At 47.4% G+C, this 14,099-nt stretch overlaps 1 protein-coding gene across 5 annotated transcripts in view; it reads left to right on the forward strand.

Moving 5' to 3' along the window:
• Positions 1-14,099, forward strand: part of LOC311618458 (schwannomin-interacting protein 1) — a 116,219-nt gene that overhangs the window by 65,831 nt on the left and 36,289 nt on the right. The window contains exon 1 of one of the 5 annotated variants that reach the window (XM_084876022.1): positions 4,321-4,833. The exons of the other annotated variants lie outside the window; for them this stretch is intronic. Coding sequence (XP_084732148.1) covers positions 4,756-4,833 — 78 coding nt within the window. The 5' untranslated portion in view covers positions 4,321-4,755. Of the gene's footprint in view, positions 1-4,320; positions 4,834-14,099 lie in introns of those variants that run through there. 5 annotated transcript variants of the gene reach the window in all.

Here is a 14,099-nt window from a genome sequence, read left to right on the forward strand (position 1 = left end):
GGGATGAATTAGAGTCCCCATCTGTAAACTGGAAAATCTTTTGGCAAATGCCTAAGTGATTTCCCAGTAATGTGGTCAGTGTTCTCGGAGTCAATAATTTCCACCATGGCCCGATAATGATCATTTAAAAGCATTAGCTCACGTGATCAATGCACCTTGCAGTTGAGGGCATGGCTTGACAGGAAACTGAAGCTCTCAGTCCAGTCCTTGAATTTCAGGGCAGGGAGGGGAGGAGGGGGTGAGACAAAGCCCTTTAAACCTCAGGGATTGTCAGTGGCTGTGTGTATGTTTTCTAAGGGATGGCGTCAGTGTCTGGGCCCATGCTAAGCCAGCATCGTTCATTTTGGAGAAGGTGGCAGTGGACAAGGAACCGGAGAAAATTCTCTGTAGAAAGGACACCAGTGGCTGTTACCCCCTGTTTGCATAGCTACTGCAAAACCACCACGCACTGCATACAGCTCCTCTTCCAGTGAAGTAGTTTGTTTTTTTTCCTTTCCTGTGTTCATCTGGACCTCTTGGGAGTGAAATTAATTACAGTGTTGACCCCAAACATCTAAAGTCAGAGTCTGGCCACCGAGCATAGAAATATGATCTAACGTACAAGGATAATGGCTGTATAATAAATTTTTGCAAGGTCTGGATCTATGCTTCTAGAATTTAAGGTACAATCACAAATCCAAGAGCTCTTTTTAAAAATGTGTTTTCTGATTCTGTGGGCCTGGGTTGGGACCTCAGAGTGTTCATTCCAGTCTGCTCCCAGGAAATGTCAGAGGACACACTTTGAGTAGCAAAGCTGTAGAATGCATCACAGGTCAGTCCACATGATAGGAAATCACCAGATATTTTAAGCTGGTACAAGCCACCCGGACAGCGGTGGTACGGCTCCTTCTGTGGGTGTATCTGTGCTGAGCACCTTGTGGGGGTGAAAATTCATCACCATGGGGGGCCACCCTGTAAGCTCTTGCATCCGTGTTTCAGGAGGGGGTGTTCTGTCACTTGCCTCTGGGTAGTGCTTATTAGAGAATCACATATGACCGGGAAAGGCGTAGCCGGGGGGAGGAGCAGAATGGTGTTCGTTCCTCACTTAGTCCGAATCGTTGTTGCAGTTGTTTGGCTGGGAAATTTCCTCTTGGATTTTGAAGTGCCTTCTCCAAAAGATAATATGTTATTAAAGTATGTATGTGCATATATATATATATATATATATATATATGCAGTCAGTATATTATCACTGTATGTTAATTTGAATATGTATATTCATATGCATAGTTAATAATGAGAGTTCAAGAGTTTGGTCATTTTAACTGTAGATTTAAGCCCACCCTGCAAAAATGAAAGGAAAAAGACATTAGTGATCAGGCTTATAGTGTTACATATCTTATTAAGTCTTATAGTCTCTACATTTTTAAAATTCCATTCATGTTAGCTCTTGGTTGTCAATTGCTAAGTGAACTAGGCTGCTAACCAAGGTCAGAGACTGAAGTTCATGGTAGCTCCCCTCTTTCAACCAAAGCAGACCCATTTTTAACTTTGAGCATATGTGGTTTCCACAGAAAATCTCGATTGGAAAGCAGTAATGTGAACTATTGGTATTTCCTACCATGGACAGAATTTGGAGGAAACATTTTAAGCAACACTTACATTTCTCCTGCATTCGTGTGTTTATGCAACAGCTCTTCACTGTCCCCTTAGCGTGTGTGAGTGAGGCCGGGTCTGCATGCTGTGGGGGAAACAAGGTGAATAAGCAAACTCTGCCCCTGAAGAAGCAGCCTTGAAACCCCACGGCTGATGGGAAGGAGCCACAGTGGCTCCAAAAGCACAGTGTTGAACCGGAAAAGATCCGCTCTGCCGCGTGTTAGGTCACGGTCCTGGGTGGAGGCACTCTCATTTTATTTCTTGTGGTCTAATTGGCAGGGGACAGTGGTGATGCCTCCTGGGTGTTCCTGATGTGCAATTGATAGTCAGTATGTGATATTGTTGTAGAAGTGCTGCGGGAATCCTCTCTGTACTAAATCTTAGTTTTTGAAAGCTGTGCTGATTATTTTAGTGTGGGCGTTTGTTTCTCGCGAAGGCAGCCAGTGGGAGGCGGTCTGGCACGCCCACTTAGAATGTGGGCCACGGAAGCAGAGGGCCCAGGTTCACCCTCTGGTCTGACCATTTGCAAACAGCCTCACTGTGGACAGGTTACTTTCCTCACTGCACTCTCATTCAGCTATAAAATGCAAACTATAATAGTATCTACTCCATAGTTTGACTGTGGGGATCGAAGACGTGTAAGACACACATGGGAGGTGCCTGGCACATAGCAACCCCTCAGGAGAGGTAACTATTGTTATTATCTTACCCAATAATAGAGAAACATGTAAATTGACCGTACTTCCACTACACCCACAGCCAATCAGAGTAAGTATGCAAATTAACCCAACAAAGATGGTGGTTAATTTGCATACATACCTGCGTCCCGGGAACCTCCTCGCACCCAAGTCACTCCCAGCTGGCCATGGGGATCATGGGGGACTAGGCAGGATCGGAGGGAAGGGGGGAAAATATCAATGGAAACATATCCTCAGTTGAAAATAAAAAGAAAAATAAAGCAAGAAATGTTATATCCTATGAAAGACACATCTTGAAAATGCCTAAAGAAAGTTGTCATTTTTTCATGGTGAAGGCCTGGAGTCCTTGTTGATGAAAATGCCTTGGCGGCTGCAGTGACTGGCAGTGGCTGCAGCAGCAGGGTGATGGGGCTGGCACCTTCCCTTGATTTGCCCAGTCACCTTTCACAAAGGGAGGCCAGACTGCAGCTTAGGTCCACTTCCAAAGGGGAGCAGACCTAAGCCATCAGTAGGACATCCCCTGAGAGTTCCCAGTAGGTGAGAGAGGGCCTGCTGGGCTGAGGGACCCCTCCCCAGTGCACAAATTTCGTGCACCGGGCCCCTATTGTTAGTATATGTCCTGTAATAAGATGCATGCTTCCTTCATTTCAGGTGGCCTCCTTTGACAGGATTTAGTATAAACAGATCCTTTAGGGTACAGATGCTTTATTGTAACCCCAGAACCTTCACCTTGGTGAACTCTCCCGTGTTGGGAACACCCACATTGGGGCAGCACCCAGCATTGCCTCCACAGCCCTGGGAGGTGTTTTGGTCCCTTGTGTGCAGATAGCAGGTGCCTTGTTTGGCATGAGGGCTCTGGGGTCTGGAAGAGAATAAGACATGGGAGATCTCTGCCAGGGAGAAGCCCTGCTCAGATGAGTGTGGGTCCTGAGACATAGCTTGTCATTGTACTGTCTGCAAATGTGCAGGTCACTCTCTTGGGAACTGAGGGGAGGGGGGTGTGCAAGGGTGGCGTGCAGGGAGGATTCGGATTTGGGTCAGGGGCTGCAGAGGAAGCTATTTGCTTTGCAAAAGTTGGGCTACACTCAGCTACATCAAGACACATTCATGCCACCAGTCTTGAGCAAATAGAATTTTTTTAAAATTGTGGAAATAGTCAACAGAATTCCAGCATTTCAGCAGAAGATCAGATGCCAAAAGGCTACCTTATGGCATTTTCTGGTTGATTAGGGTGTTGTTCTTCACAGCATTGAACTTGGTCAAGAATTCATATTGGAAAAGGTATTAACTAATCCATCTGCTGCTTTCGGTCTGCATTTGTCAGAGGAGGAGATGGTGTTAGACGGAGCTTGCCCTTGGAGCTGTTTGGTCCACTTCTGCAAACAGTAACATCTTTTTTTTTTTTTTTTTTTAATGAGCAGTAGGTATATTTTTTAGTCTCTGGCGCTGGTCACTCAGCAGTGACGAGAGTGTGTTTGTGTGTTGTTTGTCTGCCTCTTGCACCCAAACATCCTCCAGCTGTGGGCCTTTTCCTTCTCTGTGTGTAAAGCCAGTAAACAAAACTGAAAGCCCTGGGAAAAAGAGTGAGGAGAGCAACAGAAAGGAACCTTCTCCTTTGTGCAGAAGCCCGCCACCGGCTGCATCGTAAAGAAAAGCTGATGGATCTTTTTCTCTGGACTGTATTCACAGAGCAAAGAGCCCATCTTCGGGCGGAGGGGTCCTTCTCTCTGGGTTGGAAATAAGTTTCCTCTTTGCGCTGGGGCATTGACCATAAGATGAGACACTTAGATCTGATGCTAAGAAATGATTGGTTGTGGGGGAAAAGAAAAAAGCAAAAGCAAACATCTGTCCTTCAGGTTAGCCTTTAAATTATACTGTTTTCATTCTGTCATGGGATACCCGGCTTTTAACTCGCTGGTGAAAAGTCTGCGGGGCTGGGTTGTTTGCATCTATTTTTATCACATCCACTCTGCCCCGGGTTCAGAATAAGGTTGCTGGCTTCCTCCCAGCGCTCCTAGCCACAGCCGGCCCTGACCTGGGCAGCTGGGGGGTGGAATCGGCTCTTCCTGGGCTGGGAACAGGGAAGGTGCTGTGGAGAGGGATCCAGGCCGGATCATCCAGGGGAAGGGGACGGCAGATGGTGGGAAGGCTGGGCTCACCACAGGCCGAGCGTGGTGCAGAGCGAGCCTCAGAAAGCAAGCGGCAGCTGCCCCTGTGCCAGAACACAGGGCAGACCAGGGCCGGCCGGGCGGGCGGTGTCTCCGAGACAGAGCAGGACAAGGACACGCACAGCCGGGCACAGACTCTTAGCCGGCTCTCCACGTCAGCATGAGCAGAGAGCAGGGTCCTGAGCAGTTGGCACATCAGCCTATCAGAATTCAGGAGAGACTCTTTCTCAAGTAAAATTCTAAAGAGTCAAAGGATGAATTTGGACAGTGATGGAATGGATGACATCATCAGTCAAGAATCCCCATTGGATATGGAGGGGAATTATAAAAAGGTAAGGGGGGGTGGGGAGAGAGTTCTTTTGTTTGTGAACAATTGGACCATTTTTCTAACTGGGAGAAAGATCGCCCTTGAGAAGTGGCCAAATTCCCCAGTCAGTGGCCATTGCCATAATATAGTCAGGAAAGCTGAAATGCACAGAATTGAATACATTAAGCTGGGAACGCTCTTCTCTCTGCTTTTCCCAGCTTGTATCCATTAGTATATTTTAGCAGTAACTGGAATACACATGTTGTTATTCTGAAGTTGAAAAAAAAAATTATACATTTAGTTGTGAGGCAGGCTTTTCATATAAAGGAAGAATTTTTAAAATTACTGACATGTTAAAAATTCGCCTGCATTTAAAAATTACTAGAATGTTTAACCTATCTTTCTAATTTTTGACTTTTTCTTTTTTAAATATTAAGTCTTACAAAGAGAAGGTGTGGAGTTTTAAACATTTGGTACAGTATCTACTAATTCTTTGCTTGCCTTTTCTTTTGAAAGCCAGTGAATATATTTTTGGAATGTTTTATACGGTAATTGTCCGGTAATAAGAGGCCCAAGTAAAAATAGCTTTAGTTATATGGGTGAGGCCATGAAATCAAACTGCAAGTGTGTGCTTGTCCGTCCACAGAAGGCTAAACACATGCCCCGTCCTTCTCCCTTGTCATTTTCCCTGAGTCAGATGTAGGAGGAAAAAAGAAGGACCCTCCCATCATGGAACTAACACAGGAAGACTGGCTGCTAACCTTCTAATTTGATCAAGTATGTCACAAACTTTTTCCCCCCAGAGACACAGAAAGAAGCTTCTGTCTTGATAATAATGCACAATATGCCAGTTTGCATCTTATATGCATAATTGTGGGTGAGAGTAGGGGCTGTTTTGAGCATATGCTTTATTAACTCTTAGAGCAGCCCAGAGGAATGTCTGCTCTTCCTTCAGAAGCTGAAACATAAATATGTGAGAGAGATTTAAATGTCCTGCCATGTGGCCCTGCGTGTGTTTTGTCCCTTGCGGTCCCCAAGGAGGGAATGAGTGCCCGAGGTGGTAAGGGCACAGAGTCCTGGGACCCCAACACCTCTCAGCTGTCCCTTCCTGCCGGAAGTGGGTGCAGGGCAGACTCTAGGGATGCTCAGCAATCAGAGTTGGTCACTTACCAAGTCCAGGAGGGCAAGTGCCTGCCTCTCGCCCTGCCTCTTACATTCAGGGCCAAAAGACGGCTGTCGGTTTTCTAAAAATGTCTCAGATAGAGCCCTAGCCAGTTTGGCTCAGTGGATAAAGTGTCGGCCTGAGAACTCAAGGGTCCCAGGTTCGATTCCAATCAAGGACATGTATCTTGGTTGGGGGCACATCCCCGGCGGGGGGTGTGCAGGAGGCAGCTGATGGATGTTTCTCTCTCATTGATATTTCTAACTCTCTCTCCCTTTCCCTTCCTTGCTGTAAAAAATCAATTAAAAAAAAAATGTCTCAGAAAAGTGTAGGTCAGTTTGCACTTAGGAAAACATGGAAAACATGCCATTGCTCACGCAATAACAATAAAATAATGGCCCCTGTAGTTTCGTGCTCATTAGAACCTGAGAGCCCAGATGCCTGGGATGAGTGAGCGGTGATATGAGGCAACCTGATACAGCACGGACCAAAGCCCACAAGCTTGAAAGGCTCCAGTCGCTTTAAAACATCAACAACAAGACAGAGTTGCAGTGAGAAGCCCGTTATCTCACAGAGGCTGCGGGCTGCCTCGGGGGCTTTCAGGAGACCTGGTGTCTGGTGGGTCCAGTGCGAAGCACCCCTGGGTGGAGCCCCTCGATGAGGAGGATTGCCAGAGGTCAGGCCATGCCATTCTGGACGCTCACGCGAGAGTTGTTCTCTTGTCGGTTCAGCTTTCTAACTGCCTTGCTCAGGCAAATGCTTTCAAATTTATGCATATTGTGTCTACTCTGAAGGCTTCATTATGCTAAAGAAAAAAAAAGACTAGTCTTAATTTCATTAAGAACGTCTAGCAAAACAAGGCAGCATATGTTTTCTTTAAAATACGAAGAGCAGGAAAAGAATTAGGTGGTATAAAAATCACTTTTCCTAATTGGAATCCTCTTTTTCTAAGTTTCCCTCCCCCACCCATAAATGTATTGTTTTTGCTGTTTGGTTGACTAAGTAGAAAATTAAATTAGGTGCCATAAAGCAGGGGGGTCTGGAGGCTTTTTTTGACCTTGTACCCATCGGCAAAATGTTTTTGACCCCATATCTCTAATATTTTAAAGTACATATATTTTATTCATAAGTTAACATGCACATATTACTGTAAAAAGCATTATGTACATATAAAACATATACCAATCAATAATACTTTTAAATAAATGTTTAAATATAAATTAAAGTTTTAATAATTTCTCTTTCCCCTCCTGTGACTATGAGGTCAGTTGGAAAGTTGATATACCCCTGCCTACTGGTAGATCCGACAGAACTTCCTATACCAGTTGCACTAATAAATACCACACGGGTACAGGGATTATTTTACAAGATTGTAATAAAGTCAGGCAAACGGCCTTGGGGGAAAGGTCACTTTCCGATAACTAAAATTAGATTCCGCCCGGGCGGGGGGAGGAAGAGAGCAGGCATCTGTCCGTCTCCTTGGGGAAGGTCCCAGCGGTGAGCAGGATGTCTCATCAGGATCTCCAGTTTGCTCAGCAGTGGTGAAGCTGTCCTCAACAGATCTCAGTATTTAGGAAGGAAGGCCTGCACCTCGGCAGAACCCAGGGTGCGTATGTTCAATGGTCATCACCCTGCCTTGCTCTGCACAGCCCCGGCCCTCTGGGGGAGCCCACACAGCTGGCTGTCTTTAGGAGCAAGCACAGAGCACATCGAGGGCCAGGATCGCAGGAGGGAGGACGGGCTTTCCCTCAAGGGGCTCATGGGTAGAGGGAGCACACAAGCTGATATGGATGATGCTGCCTGGATGTTGGGATAGCTAGTGTAGACCGAAAAACTCACGCACCTTGTGTCCTTTCAGAGCCCGGAAAGATCCAAGTTACCCTGATGGGGAGAGAGGAAGTCGGGAAAACGTAACATAGACGGCAGAAGGCTGGCTCCCACGGTGTCCGGGAGCAGAGCTGACCCGGGGAAGCCGTCCTGCCTCCTGTCCGGCGCAGGCCGCCCCTCCCGGAGAGGAGCGGGGGGCAGGCCTGTGCAGTGAGGACAGGACCCAGAACGGGGAGGCCCGCTCGCTCGCCTCGCTTTGTTCCTCCGAGGTGCTGTGCATCCAATTACAGTGAAAGATTAGGGAGGAGCCCGTGAAAACATTACAAGGCTGGAAGGAACAATATTTAAAGTGAGGCCACAGCTGCGCCTCATGTTTTTTTTAAAAGGTGAATGGGAATGACTGCTGGAGATAAACTGCAATAAACAGGAACACAGAATGCCAGCTGCCATTCCAGACAAGAGCTCTGCCCTCCCCACTCAATTACCGAGGAAAAGCAGCCGTCGACCTCCATTAACCTCCTGTCTTCCTGTCTGTGAGGGCTGATTGCGCTGGAAGGACTGCTCAGTTACCGAGCCGGGGGCCTGGGCCCACCTCGCCACCTGGGGACAATCGCTCCCGCTCGGAGCCAGGGTCTCCCCTCCCTTTGCAGGGAGGAACGGGCCTGGAGGGTCTTAGATGGTGGGAAGAGGACTTCAGGGTTCTTCCTTCGACATCACTTTGCTTCACCAGCATAGTCAGGGGGCGGCTGGTTGTTTCAAGTAATTTGGTTTTTCTGGGCATGTGGTATGTGAATTATAGCTCAATAAAAGTAATAAACCACACACATAACAAACAAAGAAATGTGGTTTATTTTTCAATTGAGATATAATTTATATACCGTAATATGTGAGGCACAACTCACATACAATTTCAAGTTTTGACAGGTTTTAATATATTTATAAGGTTATATAAACCACTATTGTCTAAATCCAGGATATTTTCATCACCCCAAAGAAACACTGTATCCATCTGCAATTACTCTCAGTTCTTTCCTCCCCAGGCATTAATCTGTTTGCAGGGAGAGGGGGAGAGAGAGAAACATCAATGATGAGAGAATCATTGATCAGCTGCCTCCTGTACGCCCCCTACTGGGGATTGAGCCCACAGTCTGGGCATGTGCCCTTAACCGGAATCGAACCTGGAATCCTTCAGTCTGCAGGCCAACGTTCTACCCACTTAGCCAACATAGCATTACAGATGTCTCCCATTTTCCCCCTTTTACCGCCTCCTCCCAGCCCCCCGCCCCCCCCCCAACCAGGTCTTTACTACCTTATTGCCTGTGCCCATGGGCTGTCCGTATAAGTATATAAATTCTTTGGTTTATCTCTTTTCATTCCCTAACCCCACATCGAGGTATGGCAGTCTGTTCATCTCTCCCTTTAATATTCACACCTACCATTTAAGAAGTTTCTCTCTGGGCCAGGCGCCATGCCAACTACTTTCTATATAGCATTTCACTTGATCCTTAACACAACCTAAAAGATAGTATTATCTCCTTTTCCAGAAAAAGAAATGGGGGCTTAAAGAGTTTCTGCAACCTGCACTAGGAGGTGTCAGAGTCAAGATGTGGACTTGGGTCTTCTTGACCCTAGTTTCCCTGTCGTGGCCTCCAGCTCTCCTTCCTGGTCACGTGCCTGTGTCTGGCTCTCCCAGACCCTGAGTCCACCGTGAGGTGGGAAATTGGGGACACTAGCTTCCTGGCAGTGATTGAGGCCTGGCTCTTGCATAAGTGTTTCGCACTGGAGGTATTTCGCACTGTTGTGTTCTGACAGTGACACTGAATGCCTGCGATGGGTTTGCAGGCCTCTGAAACGCACCTGTTAAAAATAGAGCTCCCAGATAGCAGCGTGCTGTGGGAGAAAGTAGCCTCGGTCATGTGAGGACCAGAGAGAGCCCAGGATGCTCCCAGCAGCTCACATCTGGGACACGCTGCTCATGAGGGAGGAAAACTCGAGTTTTCGGCGGCGGCCCCCTAGGACTGAACGTGGAAACACTTGCACTACAGTAGCCAACTTTGTGGACTGCGCCTGGGGCTCCGTTACCTCCACCAAAGCTCCCATTGAGTCGGTGAGTGGCTCCTGAAACGTCAGCCCTAGATTAGATGTTTGTTAAGTCCCTTTGCTCTGGTCCTTCACAATTAGAGTATTCAGGTCTTCGGGAGTCTGTACAACAGCACTTCTCTCTGCCTGCCCCTGTTTATACCGTCCCTGTGGCTCGGGGACAAGCAATGCCGTCAACAGGCAAGACCGTCCTCGGGGCTAACAAGTAGCCGCAAACATCTCCGTTCTCTGCACTGGCCTCTCCAGCACTGTTATTGCCAGCCTGTTCTCAAGTAAATCGTGTCCTGGAGTTCTTCCTCCAGTGATTCTCATGGAGACCCTAGCTTGTTCAACTTCTGTTCCCACTCGTCATCAAAATCTCCCCGGGGATAAAATAAAACACAAGAACTTGACATAACCCACACACAGTGCAAGTAATTATGCATGTGCCATTCAAAAGCGTAAGACGTGTTTTCTTACAAAATGTTCTTTTTATATGTTGATGATCCTGTGATAAAACCCATGGTTGTTTCAGAGAGAAGATAATTAGAAAATACCACCAGTATATTTGGGTGTTTGTTTGTGTGGGGTGTTTTTTTTTCTTTTTTTTCAGTTTCTATTTTAAAGAAAATCTGCCTAATGAACAAATAAGTCGTGTACTTCTGGTTCCTAATGTTTAAAAGGACTCCACACTGCAGTGCTGTCCCTAAACGTTAAAGGGAAGCCACCCTTCTTAACAAGCTGTGGAGAGAAAGGAGAGTGACTGTCATCTTTCTAAAGAAAGAGCACTTCTCCACAGGAGGCTCCAGAACAGAATCCCAGTGCATTCCCGGCGGATGCTGCTAATGGCGATGATGCCAGATATCGCTAGGCAATGGGTTGCACTGAAGCCAGGGGAATCATTAATTGCTTCCAAACAGGCATCCTGGCAAGGCCTTGGCAGGGGCCAGACGGCCACAAATGAAATCCACCTGGATGCGGAGTCTGGCCATTCCACAAGGAACAGATTCGTGCTCAGATAAAGAAGAACCAACTCTGTTGCATCTAGCTACTTGATCTGTTCCATTGGTGGAAGCCGTGCTTCTCAAAGTGTCTGGACCGGCAGCATGAGCAGCATCTGGGAACTTGTTTGAAATGCACTCTCTCAGCCCCAGGCCAGATCCCCTGAATCAGAAAAAAAAAAAAAATAGTCTGTCTGTACAAGCCCTCCAGTGATCCTCATGCATAACCACGTAGGAGAACTGGTATGAGATGAGTGTGACAGACAGGGGGCCACCTGTGCAGTTCTCCGCTTGGCACACCTGTGGCGTCCTGGGTTCATTAATGGGCTGTGGGTGGGTGATCAGCCCGGTCCTGAGGAAGATCTTCCTCAATGGCGCATTGTTTTCCTTTTCCCCTGGGTGGAGAGTGTTGCCCTGGTCATTTATAGGCACCCTGATGTGTGGGAAGCACTGACCAGAAGTTATGCAATGCAGAAAGGATGCTAGAAGTGGTATCTTCCAGGGTCAGTAGTGAACTGAGAGCTGTCAGCATTACAGAGCAAGCACATCCAATAACCAGTAAAAGTAAGAAACACATGGAGCTGGAGAGGAGGGGAAGATCAACCAAGGGAAGGGATGGAAGACAGGGCATCTGGGGGAAACCGTTCCCGTACACCTCTCCCCTTTCCCACGGCCGAATCCCGTGCCGGAGTGTTGTGACTCCAGAGCTCCCATCCGCCTTTAGCCCCGCAGCACCCCTGTGCCATTTGCATCAACTGGGTCCCCCAGTGATTCTCTAGACCCGTGGTTGGCAAACTGTGGCTCGCGAGCCGCATGCGGCTCTTTGACCCCTTGAAGTGTGGCTCTTCCACAAAATACCATGGCCTGGGCCAGTCTATTTTGAAGAAGTGGCGTTAGAAGAAGTTTAAGTTTAAAAAAATTGGCTCTCAAAAGAAGTTTCATTTGTTGTACTGTTGATATTTGGCTCCGTTGACTAATGAGTTTGCCGACCACGGCTGCAGACCAATCCTCTTCACGCATCTCCCTCCTTTGGGGAGTGTAAGGACCTCCATCCTCCTGGTCAGACGGGCCCTTTCCGGCTACAGGGGGGCTTCATCATCTGCACAAGGAGCCAGAAGGAAGCAGCTGTTTGCAGTCCCTGAGCACCAGCTGGCTTTAGTTTAGGTTTAGGATGTTATTGCCTGACGTGTGTTCCTGAGAACCCCAGTGGCCCTGCAGCTGTCCCCACAAAAATACAGTTTGTCCGTTAAAAAAGATGTAGAATGCAGGAGATACTCCATATTCCGCCCGTAAATGTCTGTGCAGATGAGCATGTGGCAGCCTAGGTGGCCCTGCCCCAGATGCTGCTGGTGAGGTGGGCTGGGCCAGGGGGATGAAGGCAGGACCGGGGGAGGGGACTTGGGAGCAGCATCCTGTGTGGAAGGGAAGGGACAGTACACGCCACATCCTGAAGAAAGAATGGGAGGGACGTGGGGACGGACTAGATGTGGGGACGGACGATACCTACCCAGGCAGAACCAAATTCCTCTCTTTGCTCTTGTCAAGTTTGGGGGAATCACCGTAGAAGAATGATGCCTTGGGAAAGGCTGAGCACCGGGCGGGGGTCTGAACGTGCTCCCCGGTCTGTTCTGAGATAGTGGCTCACAGGGCACCCCCGAAAACCATTGTGAGCCTTATCTGCCTGGGCACAGGGGGTGGCAGGAGGGAATTCGGCCACAGCTGAAGACAGAAACTGCCTTTCCAAGCACATTGTTGCTCTCGTCTTGGTCTTGAATAGCTTTTCTGTCTCCGAGTGATGAACCACTATTCTCAGCTGCCCTTGTGCTCTTGCTGGCAATATCAGTTTTAGATGTTTCACTTTTGTTTTATGTGGGTATTTCCCAAGGCCATTTGAGGAGTGGATGGGGGCTCCCCTTGTCATACACACAAACTGTAGTTTTGAGTCGGCCCCTCCCCTTCCTGTATGCCACGCTGCTCCTCATCCTGGGGTAGCTTTGGGCTTTGCGGGGAGGGGGGTGGAGGACATACTTGCCCTGCAGGTGTAATTCCTTAGAAAACAAAAGGGTTTTGAAACCTGCCCCTCACACACACACATACACACTCACTCACTTTACACACATGGGCAACCAAAATGAAATTGGGTTCCAGTTGGTGAATTTTAAGAAAAACAGTATTTGCTAGTCAGTTGCATCATAATTACTTGAAACATTGGGAATCACGTTTGTTCCCAAAGGAAGAGTGAGCAGTGGTGTCAAAGAGACTGGCTCTGATGAGAGGGCGTTTGCGTTGTAAATATCTGCGGTTGTGATTAGGCCTTGATATATGCTTAGCAGCTCAGGGAAGGAGAAAGCATCGCATCCATCACAGGAAAGCCGTGAATCCCCTCTAGCTCTTTAATTCTCACATTGTGTCCCCAGCGCAGTGTCTACCTGGACACCTTACCCATCAGTGTGAAGGAGCAGAAAGACCTAGCGCTGGGAGGATGGGCTGGAGTCCTAGCTCCTCAATATCAGTGGGTAGCCTTCCATCACCCTCCTTACCTCGCCTTCAAAGCAGGAATTGCTGGAGGCTTAGCCACAACAACCACCATTGATGGTAGATTTGCATGAGCACGGACCAGGTACAGCTGCTAAAGAGTTTACGTAAATTCATTTAATCCTCCAATGTCAGGTGAGATCCTTTACCTCTGCACTGGGAAGGGCTGTGCAAGCCCAAAGCCATCAAAGACAGGACAGAGGAAGCAAGCTATAGACTTAAAACTACAGAGTAGTTAGACTTAAAATTCTAAAGGACTAAGACCTTTCATAAGAAATGTCAAAACTCCCAGACCTTTATAGAAAAATAAGCAAAGATAGGAGTAAATAAGTTTGGAGGGAAGCAAGTACAGTAACGAAAAATATTTAAATATTTAATCTCACTGGTAAAGAAATTAAAATAAAAAGAATGCCTTTGGCCTATCAAATTTAAAGTGACAGCAGTTTGTTAAGCGAAAATCTTCAGTGTTAGCCAGGATGTAAGAGAAAACTGTACCCTTTTGCATGGCTCGTGGGCTTGTAAGTTGGAGCAGCTTTCTGTTGAGCCATGTGACAGAATGTGTCAAGAGCCTCAACAAATGTTCACACGGAGCTGATCTGGTAATTCCACTTCCAGGAATTTATCCTGAGGGAATAATCCGACATGTGGGCAAGGGTTTTATATAAAAATGCTAACTTATGTTGCTTT

The sequence above is a fragment of the Pipistrellus hanaki genome (assembly GCF_964339955.1).
Source record: "Pipistrellus hanaki genome assembly, chromosome: 2".
Classification (NCBI taxonomy): domain Eukaryota; kingdom Metazoa; phylum Chordata; class Mammalia; order Chiroptera; family Vespertilionidae; genus Pipistrellus; species Pipistrellus hanaki.